Source organism: Gossypium hirsutum, chromosome A01, assembly GCF_007990345.1.
Source record: "Gossypium hirsutum isolate 1008001.06 chromosome A01, Gossypium_hirsutum_v2.1, whole genome shotgun sequence".
NCBI lineage: Eukaryota > Viridiplantae > Streptophyta > Magnoliopsida > Malvales > Malvaceae > Gossypium > Gossypium hirsutum.
The window spans coordinates 27,178,324-27,193,901 of record NC_053424.1 but is presented as its reverse complement, the minus strand read 5'-3'; the positions used below and the strand labels follow the sequence as shown (position 1 = coordinate 27,193,901).

At 31.6% G+C, this 15,578-nt stretch overlaps 1 protein-coding gene across 3 annotated transcripts; it reads left to right on the top strand.

Annotated features, from left to right (window-relative positions):
• The first annotated feature begins 254 nt into the window (after positions 1–254).
• Positions 255–8,336, top strand: LOC107918067 (protein ASPARTIC PROTEASE IN GUARD CELL 1). 3 transcript variants are annotated; one of them, XR_001689901.2, is made up of 14 exons: positions 255–580; positions 666–786; positions 1,128–1,555; positions 1,654–1,810; positions 2,720–2,802; positions 2,893–2,989; positions 3,182–3,251; positions 3,470–3,676; positions 5,326–5,450; positions 6,079–6,180; positions 6,289–6,386; positions 7,061–7,346; positions 7,552–7,615; positions 7,960–8,336. XR_001689901.2 is itself a non-coding variant. In XM_016847571.2 (12 exons), exons 1-12 carry the CDS (start codon positions 333–335, stop codon positions 7,230–7,232), a joined length of 1,908 nt encoding a protein of 635 aa, XP_016703060.2. In that variant the 5' UTR covers positions 255–332; the 3' UTR covers positions 7,233–7,550. The 3 variants fall into 3 exon arrangements, 1 of the variants encoding a protein (XP_016703060.2); XR_001689900.2 differs by lacking the exon at positions 7,960–8,336 and having other exon boundaries at positions 7,552–7,811; XM_016847571.2 differs by lacking the exons at positions 7,552–7,615; positions 7,960–8,336 and having other exon boundaries at positions 7,061–7,550.
• The last annotated feature ends 7,242 nt before the right edge of the window (positions 8,337–15,578 follow it).

Genomic DNA, 15,578 nt, shown 5'->3' with positions numbered 1-15,578 from the left:
TTATTCTAATTAGGTTTATTAAATATTTTGTATTAGAAGAGTATTTAATTAATTTATTTAAATTTAAAAAATATAGTTTTTTAATATGTATTAGTTAAAAAAATTGAAGTTAAATTTTAATTATACTTACATGTGATTGGGTTTATGTTGCAAATAGAGGGATAAGACGGAAGAATATCGGGGCGGGTAAAAAAGTAACCGGTCCGCCCCGCCCATTGCTAACTCTAATAAAAGAACCAATTTTCATTCCAAAAGGGACTGTAATCTATCGGGTGCTTTGTCTGCAGTGGTCTGTCGTCGTTGACCGCAATCTGTAGCCAAAGTAACGCGCCATGGCTCGAACTTTGCTTCACCTAACTTCGTCCATTATTGTTTGTGCCCTGATCTGCTTCAATTTCTTCACCGTCGACGCAAAAGATCATCATCCGCGGCCGATGCTCCTTCCTCTGCAACTGACCTCACGTAATCATTCCCAGCAGCGCCACTTGGACAATATCCGCCGTCATCTGCAGCAATCGGGATTCTCTTCTTCCACTCCAAACGCTCGCATGAGACTTTATGATGATCTCCTATCCAACGGGTCTCTCTCCTATAAAAAATGTTTAGTTTTTTTTTTTCCTCTTTTTGATTTTTCGAATATTGAGTTTTTTTTTCTGAATTTCCAGTTATTATACTACTCGGTTGTGGATTGGAACGCCACCTCAGGAATTTGCTCTTATCGTCGACACCGGAAGTACTGTAACTTACGTTCCTTGCTCCAGTTGTGCGCATTGCGGCAAGCATCAGGTTCGGTTCTGTCTTATCAAGTTCGTGCACTTCAACTTTCCTAGTTCTTAATTATAATTAATCAAGTTTGAAATTTGATGCCTTTGTTTGAATTGAGATTGAGATTATTAACTTGATCAATTTGAAACTAGCGAATTATTAGTTTAGTAGAATTTTAATTAAGTTAAATTGAGAATTTTGAGTCTTCAATTTTTATCGTTCGAATGAGAAAGTGAAGTGAGTTACGCTTTGCTGCTTTTTTTAGAATCTTTGTCTAATTGCTTGATTTACAGATCTGTTAGAGAGATTAATTTGGGGAACTGGTGATTTTATGGTAATATTGATCTCTTGTTGCAATCCAGGATCCAAGGTTCCAACCAGATTTGTCTAGCACTTATCAACCTGTAAAATGCAATCCGAGTTGTAATTGTGATGATGAGCAAAAGCAATGCACTTATGATAGACGGTATGCTGAGATGAGTTCCAGCAGTGGTGTGCTTGGGGAGGATATTGTTTCTTTTGGGAATGAAAGTGAACTTGTGCCACAGCGTGCTGTTTTTGGGTGTGAAAATAGGGAAACAGGTGACCTTTACAGCCAACGGGCTGATGGTATAATGGGTTTGGGTCGGGGCCAGCTTAGTATTGTGGATCAGCTTGTTGATAAGAGTGTTATTGGTGATTCATTTTCTTTGTGTTATGGTGGGATGGATGTTGGCGGAGGTGCAATGGTTCTTGGAAAAATCACTCCTCCCCCTGAAATGGTGTTCTCCCATTCAGACCCTTTCCGCAGGTATCCTTCTTTTACAGTATTGTATTTGTTAATGCATTTTTCCTAGGAATTTATCTGGTTCTTGTTACGCATTCACTGTAGTTTTTGAATGTCTACAGCCCTTACTATAACATTGAGCTTAAGGAAATGCATGTTGCTGGTAAGCGATTGAAGCTACCTACTGGGGTCTTTGATGGAAGGCATGGAACAGTTTTGGACAGTGGCACCACATATGCTTACTTCCAAAAAGATGCTTTTGTTGCATTTAGTGATGCTGTAAGATCTAATAGCTTTGAGCTTCGTGATAAATTGAGTTTGTTTGCTAGTCAAGTTCTCATTTCTATTCTATGATTAGTATTTCTTTGTGGTAGCCAGAATTAGTGTCTGAGGCTTAGAAGAAGTTTTTGGTTTTGCTTGGAGGTTTAAAAGCATGGGGTTTTGTTGCATTTACATGTTCCCTAATAGATGGATGATTACTCATTTTGTCATTTATGAATATATGACAAGCAATCTGTGGAGAAGTGAGTGCAGATTCATATTAATATATCTCGGTTACAATGTCATAAACTAGATGTCTGGGTTACAGTGATATAAACTAGCCATTCCTTATGACAACTGCTTTTTACTTTCCTAGCACTTGGGGATGCTACTTACAAGTTGGTACGATCTGCTTGATTGTCCAACTTCTGGAACTTGTCATTTTCAGGTCCTGTTCACTTCAGAATTTTGAAGCATGTCTATTCTGCATATTACTATCCTTAAACACATATGATCCATTTTTATAATTATTATTGGAAAAATGGTCATGGCACTTTTCAAGGAGAAATAAAGTACTAGTAAATTGTTAATTGACTCACAGTTATTTGCATTTGTTAAGTTATTGTGGAAGCCTTGAATAAAATTAACGTGTTCTATGATTGTTGGGGATTGATTGTGGTCTAGCCATTTGGGATTTAGCATTCCATGAACCGTTGCTTGGTCAGTTGCCTCCATCTTGAAAATTATGGCAGCAACGATGATTAATCTGTTTTGTACTTGCTACAACTCAAAATCTTATCTGAGCTTACTTGTAGCTGTTTTAAGTTCCTTAGGTTTAACCTTCATTAACATAGAAATCAGCATTTGCACACCTGCATGGTAATGTTCAGACCTGTTCTTCATGATTATTTGGCTATGTTAATGCAGATCCTAAGGGAAGTTCATTCTCTCAAAAGGGTCCGTGGTCCTGACCCTAATTATGATGATATATGTTTTTCTGGTGCTGGAAGGTGTTGCCAATAACTTTTTCATTTTATATGAAATGCTGGAATTTCTAGTCTTCCATCCATCATAACTATTTTTCTTGAAATGTAATACAGGGATGTTTCCCAACTATCAAAAAGTTTCCCAGAGGTTGAGATGGTATTTAACAATGGAAATAAGTTATTACTGTCCCCTGAAAACTACCTGTTCCGGGTAATTATTATGATTTTTATTGTTATTATTATTATTTTAACTTGGAGACCAAAATGGGTCCCGTGTTGGTGGAAAAGCTAATTTAAATGGTTATAAGACATTCTTGCATCATCTATTTTCTGTACTAGCTTCTCAAACTACTATCTTACACATATCTTTTCTGTTTCTGTCTCTTAATGGCATGCTTTGTAGCACACAAAGCTCATTGGTGCATATTGCTTGGGAATTTTTGCTAATACAGAGTCAACTACTCTTTTAGGAGGTATGTTACTTAATTCACGAAACACAAAGCCCTCTTTCCCTCTACATATGTGCAACTCTGTATTCATGTCCATCGCATAGGATATCATATAGTTTTGAAAAGCCTCAAGTTCTTGTGGTATACATGGGCCTGTCTGGACCTTACGCTTGTTCAACTCAATATATCCTGTTTGTTTGCATGACTGTGGTAATAAACCCCAACTTTTTATTGTTTGGCAGGAATTGTTGTTCGGAACACCTTAGTTACATATGATCGGGATAACGACAGGATAGGCTTTTTGAAAACTAATTGTTCTGAACTATGGAGGAGGGTGAAGATATCTGGTGCACCTGCACCAGCTCCTTCAGTCTCCCAAAGCAATGATACTAACCTGGAAATTCCTCCTGCATCTGCCCGAAGTGGATCGCCAGCAAATGTTCTTCCAGGTGCATGGCATATTACTTGCATTCCTGCAATGTTTCCTGTGTTCCTTGGTTTCTTCCCTTGCACAGTTCTGTGAATTGATATATCGTGATCACAATTTAAGGACTTTCTTATATATAGATTTGTAGTTTTTTTCTCATTAATAAAAAAATTAAGGCAGATAAAAGTTACAAATATAAACAGAGATGCTGTACTTGGCTTGAAACTTCTGGTGGTGCTGAACATTGATGGAAATTAGAAACATAAAAGAAGGATATGGTTGGTATAACTACACCATAGTTACAATAGACTTCCAAGAAGTTTGTCAACTTGAAATGCTAATCAGACCCACCTGCTTTTTCTAGTCACCTTGGTGATAGTTGAATCTGGAGTTCTCTTTCTTTTAATTTTAGTAACTTTTTCTTTTCATGATATTTAAGTTTTTGAAAATTAAGTTTCCATTTCTAAGGAGGCTGATAACTCATCTACTTTGTAGTTTTGATAAAATTTGTTATTCGTAGAAAGATGGTATCACCCATGAAGTTAGATTGTTGTCCTAATAAGCATCTAAGTGTCTTGTAGATTAAAATGGCTTATAATTCCTGATAAATAACATACATGCAACCCCAAGGATATTATTGTATATGAGATTACTTAATAAACTTCCAAGTTCAAATGGAGTATTTAGTAGGGATGGTAATGGGAAGGGGCAGGGCGGTTTTTTGCTTGCCCCAACCCCAACCTGATTTTTGTACATCCCCCCTCCCCAATCCTGCCCCGAATCCAATTTTATTTAAAACTTTAAATACTCGAACCAAACCCTAAAAAAAGAAAAAAAAATCCCAAATCCCACCAAACCTGCCATGAAATATTAAATAATTTTTATATTATATTAATAATTACAATACTAACTAAAAATTCATACAAAATTAAAAATATCTAACTAAAATATAAAATTAAAATTAAAAATAAAATAAAATTAGTTACAAAATTAAAAGAGGGGTATTTTGGTCTTTTTTTTTTTTTTTGAAGCGGGGCAGTGTGGGTTTGTTTGAAACCTACCTCCAAATGAACCCCAAAAATTTGATTGGAATACCTCTCTGCCCTCAAATCGGATTAAAAAAAAAACCTGCCCTTATAGGGTAGGATCAAGTTGGATCTCCCTAGAATCAGGTTATTCTGCCATCCCTAGTTAAGACTCCAAAATAAGGTTAGAAGGATGATATAACCCCTTAAGCTTAAGATATAGCCAAAATAAAATTAAAAAGGAGAATGTGGCAGCCTTTTAACCCCACTTTTAGTGTGTTAAAAATCTCTATTGTGAGTGTCTCAAAGGCGAAACTTTATATCCAAAATATATATTTGTTGTATATAATCTGAGTCTAGTCAGATACAACTAATGTGCAGGCATTTAAAGCTTATTATAATTGAGATGGCCTAATTTCAAATCACATATTTTCTGTTATTTTTTTTAGACTATGATCATCATTTTGTTCTAGCAGAATGGCTTGTTGATTGCTTTAGAATTATAGTGTTTGCATCATGTAATGCTTGTTTGTTATTTGACATAAGCTTAGTAGTTTTAGAATTAGTGATGCAAGCACTTGTACAAATTGATCTTGTAAACTGTATATTTCCTCTGATGATATTGTCTCCCAAACATGATAACCAGGTTCATTTCATATCGGATTTATAACATTTGATATGTCAATTAGCACAAACGACTCCAAATTGAAGCTCAACTTCAAGGAGCTTGGACAATTAATTTCCAAGGAACTGGAAGTCGACAATTCACAGGTGCAGCTGCAGTGCCTTGACTTTAACCAAGTCTTTTTAGGCCTTGTCGGAATTAGATTTGAGGAGAAATATCAAGTTATCAGTGCAATGCATTCTAAATCGTATTCCAAGACATGGTGTCATATATATTGAATCATTTGAAATTTTATTGTTTTGTCAAAACATGTAACATGCAGATTTAAGTAGATGTATTCACCTATCAGGTAGCCTTCTAGCCCACCCAAAATTTGGTTGGGCTGGGTTTAGACAAAGAAGTTAGGCCTGTTATAAAGACCATCTGAGCCTAGACAAAGATTTCTTTCTGGCCAGAGCTCTAGATTTTATGTATAAAACTCACCTTGAGCCTAACAGTCTGGCCATGGACATCTCTAGTATTTAACTTAAAATTTGGAATTAATCTTGCTTGCCCTATGATTATGTTTGGTTTTCTTGTGGATGCTGGTGAGTGGGCATATGGTGACCCACCCTATGCAATTAGCCTTAGCCCAAAAATAACCTCCCATAATGTGTTTTAGAAATTTTGGTCTATACATCAATGTTAGTAGTGCCTCTGTATATTGCTGTGTTTGACAATTGTCAATTAGCTTTTATCTTGTTCTCCTATTTATGTGATTGATTTGATTTTCAGGTTCGCCTGCTGAATGTCACTTCCAAGGGGAATGATTACCTTGTTAGATGGGGCATTTTTCCCACTTCATCAGCTAGTTATATTTCTAATTCCACTGCATTGGTATTACCACTCCTGAGATACGAATATTTGCCAAGTTCAACCTCATTTTTTCCTATCTATTTACCACAGCATTAATCTGAAGCCTTTGTTTTCCTTTAATATTTGCAGGGCATCATTCTGCGCTTAAGGGATCACCGTTTGCGGTTTCCTGAGAGATTTGGAAATTATAAGTTGGTTGAATGGAATGCTGAACCTCAAAGGAAGTCGTATGTTTTCTTTCTCTGTTCCACTTTTATCATTTCTATTATGCTTACCAGTGAGGACTGGATTCGCTACTATTTTATTGTGATGAACGAATCTTTGGAGCATTTGTGACCATGAAGTTAGGTCACAGTTGAAGGGTAGGACTAGGATACCAAAATGGGTTTGGCATTACAGTTGTATTGGGATGGTTCTACTGGGGAGAGGCTATCATTTAGCACTCTTTTTGCATCCCAGGATGCAATAATTAGGAGGGTTGTGAGGGGTGCACGATGCAGCTATGGACCCCTTGGTTTAAACCATTGTAGTAGACCATGATCTTCGCAGTAGTATCTATTACCTGTGTACAAGTTAGGGTTCCTTTTGCTCTTGGTTAAGGTTCCAGTTTGAGTCTTCTTTACCTAAACTCAGATGGGTGTGTAGCACATGGGTCATAGAATAGGGTCTGAAGAATTGTGTTCATTTGGGTTAAGAAGTTACACAACCTGGGTCAAAATGTAATTACATAAGAACTAGGAATCTGTAATTCCGTATGGTTTTAAAGAAGTACACAGCCTGAACTTTCCCTTTTCTTTGTTGTTGTACATTGTTTCTTTGACTATATATATTATTTCGTTTCCATCTTCTTGAACTGGTATAGCTTCAGAAATAACATTCGGTTCTTACTGGAGCTTCACAGGTCTTGGTGGCTACATCACCTTCTGGCTGTGGTACTTGGATGTATAATAACTCTTAGTTTGTCAGCTATCGGGATATGGTTGGTTATTCGACACAGACGACAGTCAGTCACTGCTTATGAGCCTGTTGCATCTCCTACTCCGGAGCAAGAGCTTCAGCCACTTCAAACTTAAAGCAGAAACATTTGCTGCATAGTTGTCTTGTATACTACTACATCTTGCATAGAATACATGATTTTGGAATTGAGAGGAGGATGGTTGTGCATTCCACCCACAGATGGATACGAGGTGATGAAATATTTAACCTCTGTTGTAAAATATTTGTTATCTTCCGGTATTCTTAAAAGAAAAAAAAAAAAGCAACCAAATATAGCGAATAGATGATTTGACAAGATGACCATACATACATACATGCATACATGTATTCTTTTCACCGTGATGTATGTCAATATCTCACATCAAGTAATACAAGATCCATTACTATTCCCTTCAGAATGCTGGAAACTTTGCAGTTTTTATCATCGCTCATGCTTCCTCAGCTGCTGCTTGAGTGCAAGGTGAGGATCTTATGTTATCTTGACTTCGGATATGGATATGTTTATTTGTATACATGTATACATACTTGAAGGACAATACGCACATATATATAGCTTAATAGAAACCTTTTAAGGCTTTAGTGTCAAATAGCAGACGAACTCCTTTTACATGACTCTTCTTGTCCGTATAATTAATAAGGGCAGGGCAGGGTACTAACGCTTGAGTGCTTCTCGTTTCTTCATGAACTTTATAATGTAGGGAAAATGGTCAAAAGATAAATCTAGTGATTTGTCTAAACTGACAGTGAGAACACCTTAAATATTTCCCCCAATTTATTTTCTTCCTTTCACAATCTACCTTTTAGGGGTTGTCGGAAGAGAGAGAAGAATTAAAAAAGAATGAGTGGTATCACTTTCCATGAATTCGGTGCCCATCATAGTTATAATGGCCACCCTTCTGTACTTCGCCATCATATGAACTATGCCAGGTTAAGTGATCCATCTAGTGGGATTCCATCGCTACGAGACATTACCCAATGAGTGTTGGATTTGTTAAGTTTTTTGTCTCATATCTTTTATATATAATTTCGTTTAAAATATATTATATTTAGAAATATTTTTAACAGGTTCCTATATTTGTATTACATTATTGTTTTTTGTATTTTAATTATATAATATTCAAAAGGGTCAATTCTATGTAAAATTTATTAATAACTTGTTTATACATTTCTTAATCCCTCAAATTCTCTAATTAACTATAGTCATTCGAGGGAACATTACATACAAAAGCTACTTGAACGTGTAATCTAAAAACATCTGCAACAAGAACAATACTAATTAAACTAGTATTCATTCTGCATTTCTTTAAAAAATTTATGCGCATTGAATATGTGAACTGAACTTTAATTTGGATCAGAAACATTGAATCGGTGAAATAGGGATGTGGTTGGATTGCTCTGAGAAATGGGCGGCAATCGTCAAACAGCTGCCATAGCAGAGTTAATGAGTGAAATAAAAGGTTCAATGTATGCATATGTTGAGATTGTATGATCATATTAGTCCTAATCCACCTGCATCATTTTTCATTTTTGAAATTCCTACGTAATTCCAATGATCTTAGAACGTAATTCCGGCATCAAATATAAACCTTGAACCCCACCAAAACATGCACGATAAAGCTAGACGGATGACCTTCCACACAGTTATATAAAATGGGTGAGTTTGAAAAGGCCAACATTGTGAAAAGCTTTGGTTCCAAGCTGCTCAGCTTAGCATTAGAACTGAAGGAAATTACCAAATTTTGGGAATCGTGGAAATAGAAAGGACACCTAAAATTAGGTTTCGATTAGTCTTTAAAGTTATCCAAAGTGAGATCCCATTTCTTACTTTGTAGTTGGCAGTGGCAGTCGTAGTTTGGTGACATTATTCACATATATGCCCCCAAGATAAGACTTTTCTATGACCACACCAGATTTGTAAAGAAAAGTAGGAGTTTAAAGAATCTTGGGATTGGGAGCAATCTACTTCAACTCAACACACACTAACCCACCAATCTAATCTTTCTACTATTAGAAAGTTGAAAACCTCAATTATTTCCATTAATAAACTCTTATGTTTATACTATTAAAAAAAATAAACAAATACATCTTGATGAGGTGAAAAAACAAAAGATATATACAAACTATTTAGGTTTGTAAAGACTTAGTTAAAAAAATAAAATATACAAGATTTCACCAAAAGAATGAAAGGTAGTAGATTTTATCACTTGGTGAAAGATAATATTTTATATTAATTATATATTTAAATTTAATCAATAATAAATATAAGAGGAATGATAATAGACCCATATTTAATATTATTGAATATATGTTTGATGTTTATATTCGTAAATTTTAATTTTTTTATTTAAAATGATAAAAAAATGAAAACTTTTATTTAAAAATGATAAAAAAAATATGAAATAATTAAAAGAAATATTTTTATTATAAATTTATGATTGAGTTGGTGACATTTTTATTTTTTAATTTTTTATAATGTTTTTAACAATTTTTTTTTATTTTTAATTTGTAAGTTTGAAACTAACTATACTATTATTTATTTAACTAGGTTGGTGTTACCCTCAACCAAGTCACCAACTCAATTAAGAAAATTACGAAAATATCCTTTCATGATTAAAATAAATTGTATTATTTGAGGGTACTTTAGTTTTTTATTAAAAAATAAAAATATCCATATGATGGAATTTGAATCCAAACAAATTGCACTAGTAAAACATTTAATTTACTACTCAACTAAAGTTTTATTTTAATAATTTTATACATTTTGTTTTTGTTATGCATGCTATATTAACGTTCATTAATTATATATATTAATAATATATTTCATTGAGTTGGTATCACAAGTTAACCTGACATCAACTTAAGATTGATGACAACACAAAGATAAACAATTTAATCCTTTTTTTCTCTAAATTTAATATTTTACATATTTCATGTGTTATTATTAATCAATTTCAAGTTATACGTTTTATTATTTATTGTATGTTATTTTTTAACACATTTATATACTATATTTTTGGTTTTCACATGCATACGTATGTGAAAGGATTTCTAGTATTAATAATATTGTTGATTGAGTTAGTATCACAAACTAACTCAGCAAGATTGATTCTAACACCATGATAAACAATTGTATTCATTTAATATTCTTAATCTGATGTATTTATGCGTTTAAGTTTTTTTTACTCACAATTTAATCTTATTTTTCATTTTAATATCGTACATATTTCATTTGTTATTATTAATTGGTTTCAAACAATGCATTTCATTATTTATTGTATATTATTTTCAAAAATACATCCCTATGTTTTAAATACGTGGTCTCCACACGCATACATATGTGATAGAATTTCTAGTATAGTTAGTGTAATTGGTTGTGTTAGTGTCACAAATCAACTCGATATTTAATTTTTTAAAAATAGAATTTTAATATTGAATTTTCTTTTCTCTAACTTGATAAGTTTTTGACATGCTATAGAAAAATGAAAAATACTATGACAAGCAATTGGGATGCATTTAATATCCCTAATATGACATATTTATCTATTTCAATTTCCTTTTACTCACAAGTTAAACATTTTTTTATTTTAGTTTCATACATATTGCAAATGTGTTGTTATAATTATTAGTTTAAAACATTATGTTCATTATTTATTGTATATCATTTTTAAACACAAATGTATTCTGAATACATAATTCCCACACTCATACGCGTATGATAGAGTTTCTAGTAATATTTTATTTTTTTAGAATTTTAATAAATTTGTAGAATGCATTATAATTTTGTAAATATTATATAAATATTTATTTTTCTTAATTTTTAAATATTTACACATAGTCTTATTTTATTTTCATGGTAGCATTTTTTTATCAATAACGTTAAATAATATAAAATTTAAATTACCTAATTTATTTTGATACAATTAAGCTTTTGTGTTGGTTGTTGGTTGCAGTTTTACTCAAAGCCTTTTTTTTCATATTTTTTATTTTATTTTTAGTTTCAGACCGCATTATTACGATTTTATTCATAGTTTCCGTGAATTTATTTTGTTCACATTTTTCAAGGTTTTTATTTTGTCCAGTCTGTTTTCTTTTGAAAATTGATATTATTTTATTTTATTTTATTTTAAATTTTTAGTCATGTTCTGGCGTATATGTGAGATTTGTCAATATAAGAGTATTGCCAGATCTATTAAGAATTGTTCGTGAAGAATTTTATCATGATAGATTATAATTATGGTGATAGATTCGAGATAATGAGTAGGATTAAAGGCTATCTAAGACTTAACATTTTGTGTATCACTAATGTGGTGGGTGTCTTGAGGCTTTTGGTATTTTTTTATTGATCGGTATTCATCGTCAAGCTGATTTAATGATGACGAGGCCAGGATGTAAATGTAGGCGATTTGATAAGTTGATGTATTTTTGAATTATTCAAATGTTGCAATTATTGTCAATTAATCCTTGTCATTTTTTAAAATCATTCTACAAACATGACATTTAAACATTAATTTATAATAATTTATTTATTATTTATTCATGATTTCTATTAATATTAATTTTGTTCATCATTCCTATTAATTAATGAAATTAAGCACCGTTAAAAAAAATTAAATTAATCCTTAGCCTATAAATTATTGTTGAAAACAATTAAAATGATAGTAGCATGTTACGTAAACTAGTGATATTTTTCTTTTGCTTACCAATGATTTCATTAGCTGTTTTCCATTTTACTTTGCTTTTCTTCTAGATTGTTCTTCTAGGCGCTAAAACGTCATCGCTTGATTATGATATTAACTGCAGTTTATTTCCAAAAAAAAAAAAAATCTTCAAAAACAATATATTTATCTTATGTATGGTAGATTGCTTATCAATATCTACTGTATTATGATTTTAAATTATGTTGGTAAATAAACTTTATTAATTTTAAAAGTGAGTATTTAAGAATAATTAATCATATTGTTAATGTATTTCATCAATTGTATATAATTTTAATTAGTATAATAATAATTTTATCCCTTCAAATTTACATATTCAAGACTTAATAAATTTAGCCTGCAACATTTGTATAAATATGTAAACGAGATTTATTGACTTTTTTAGAATCAAAACTAAATTTGAAAAAAGATATATATAAAACATCAAGGACTACATTTGTCAGTATACCGGCCAAAACTAAGTACAATCGATGGAAGATATTAATACGGTAATAAATTATCCTAGTTGCTTATTTTCAAAATTATCGGGGATTAAATTGTTTTGATTTTTTAAAGGGATCAATTTACTCAAACTAGAGAGGTTTTTTACCAATTATTTTTTAAATATAAATGAATTAATTTATTTTATTTTTTTTTAAAAAATGATTGAACTTATTTATTTTACTATAATATCTATTTCTACTTATAACTGGAAATTTTAAATCGGAGTAAAAATGTGCATGTACTTAATACCAACTAAATTGAAGTTTAGTATATCATTGTACTGGAAAGATTTTCATTTTCCTGAACATAAACTTTAAGTTTATATTGAGTTACAGGTATAAATGGGGTGGCACTAAAACTGTATATATACATGCACTCCATATAAAATAAATAACAAAAATGAGCATCATTGCATGTGTATCAAGTATGCTTATTAAGTGGTGCTTAGGCAAATCATATTCAACAATTGGCTACCAAAGCTCTAAATTAAACACCTCCATTATCATTATTCATTAATTAATGTTCCCCCTATTTTCTTCTCTTTAACAATAGTTGGATACGGTTTGATTCCTTTTCTTTTTAAAAATGTTTATTAGTTTTAAATAATTTCAAAACCTAATAAAAAAAATACAATTGGGTTTATTTACTTATTTCATTTCCCCTTTATGATTCTATTAAAACATTTAATCTTTACTCAAGTATGTCATTAGGTATTTGATTTAGTGTTAAAGGTTGAGTTTTTCGGAACTATGAGATCATAAGTTTCATCTCCTGCAAAATCACGTCTAAGTTCTTACTATTAAATTTATCTTAATTTAGGTTCGTATATATTCTAATTATGAGTTAAATCTTACTTTATAATGTTGATTCTGACTTTAATTATTTAAATTTTATTAATTATATTTATAATTCTACTTGTAACTTTTTAAATAAATAATAATTCAAATTTAGGCTCTACAAAATCGGTTAATTTCTAGCCTTTGTTGTTACAGAAGATTATCTAGACGAGAGATAGTTTGGTCTTGTCTTTTTAGGCTAATTGCTTGACGTATCTGGAAGAATTTTATCTTCCAAGGTTTTACCTAGAATGCTCTTGAGATTGTTAAAGTTTCCTAGAGCTGGGCATAGTAGTATGACTTAAGTCACAATGGATCCAAGCAAAATAAGCATTCTTCTAATATTCGAGCAACCTTGACAAATAATTGGATACGCTTATTCACTGATGGTACAATGGGTAGAGGTTCTAGAAGTGTTTTTGTTGGTAAAGTGTTGCGTGATTAGAATGAGAATTGGATCTTGGGGTACAATCACTATTCGGGAAAATACACAGTTTTTGAGGTTGAACTATGGGGTATTTTGGATAGTATACTTATTTTGCTTAGCAAAGGTTTTAATAAAGTAACAATTCAGACCGATCACCTGGAGGCGGTTAGAGCCTTACAAGGTAGTGTGATGGTGAGTTCATGAATCACATTACTCAAGAGAGTCCAACGGATTATGAGAATTAAAGGACAATGGTTGATTTGATATGTTCCTAGAGAAGACAATTTAGTTGCTGACTGTTTGACTAAACTGAGTTTAGAATAAAAGATAACCTTACAGATTTATGATGACGCCACTAAAGAAGTCTTAGAAGTTCTACAATAAAATAAAGCTAGTGATGCTATTGAACAGCTTAATTTAATGTTCAACAAAAAAAAATCAAATCTAAATCAAATCTCCCAGTATATACTTATAGCATTTTAAAAATATTAATTCAAATCTAAATTAAATCCCACAAATTAACTCAACGTTAATGTTTTTCAAGTTGTAATTTAAAAAAAAAACAAATTTGTTTGAAATTTATATAGAATTCATTAATAATATATAAACTTAGAAGGTGGCTTGCTTGTATAATTTATAGATAAGGATTTAATTCTGAAAAAAGGGGGTTACAAAAGCTCAGCATTTGAAATTTATTTGAAAATTGATAAAAGATGCATAATAAATAAAAAGGAATAAATACCAAAAATAAAATTGTGAAATAAAAGAAAAGTGAAGTAATTACAACCTATTCCAACATTATGAACACTCCAACCTCACACGCTTAGCATGCTCACATTTCATTATTATTAATCCCACTATCCCTTTTTCCATTTCATCATTGTTTGACCGTTGCAAACAAAACACCCTCATTAGAAAACCATTTTCACACACCCACGCCTAATTTTTAAATCACAAAATAGCCCCCCTAACATTTATATTTTTGTCGTTTTAATCATATTTCTTTTTACCCCCTCAACCTTTCATTTTGTCTCCAAATCATCTTCTTTTAATTCAACTCTTCAATTTTAATGGTGATGACATGGTGGATAAAACAACCTAAATTTGGACCCAAAAAAAAACATTCAAATATCTTACATGGAATTTTAGAAAATAAAACAATTTAAGAACATATAACTGTAAGATATTTTAATGCTTTTTTCTTTTTTCCAAAATTACGCCATTTCATCCACCTAATTTGTAATTTTTCAATGTTACCATGCCACATCCTCATCGTTGAATTTTGAAGGGTCCAATTAGCATTTTCAATTAAAAAATTAGCATTTTGACTCAAATTGACTCTAAAAAATTTATGATTCAAATGACAAAAGATATAAATGTTAGGGGTCTATTTTATTATTATGCCTTCATTTAAAACCCTTAAAAACTCCTTTTTTTTTTTAAGTAATTTGTTTCTTCTCTTTTGTTTTGCCCAGAGACGATGTCAATCTCCAAGTTAGTTATCACCCGCCTTTTTATCTCTCCCACCAATCTTATCTTTCTTTTTTCTTCTCATTCACTCCATGCGTCTTTTCTCTTGTTAATTTCTAGATATGTTTTGTGGGTACATTTGTTGTATTCACAAGTTGTGATGAACAAATAACGATATTTGTCACAATTGGAACTCCACCGACCACCAATAGTCTCTTGGAAAGTGGGTGACTCTTCGCCGATTTCTTAATTTTTTTTTATATTTTAGAGTATTTTAGGATAATAAATTATTTCACAAGTCGATGTGGACATATGTTATCTTAAATTTTATATTTTTTTGTTTGTTTTTTATTGTTTAATAAGTTTTTTACTTTTAAAAATTTTTGTTTGCTCTTTTAGCACATTTTTTTAGTCTTGCTTTTGTAAATGATTTTGAGATAGTTCTGTCATCGTCCTCTCCAACTTAATGGATGCTTAGTTCTTTTGTTGATT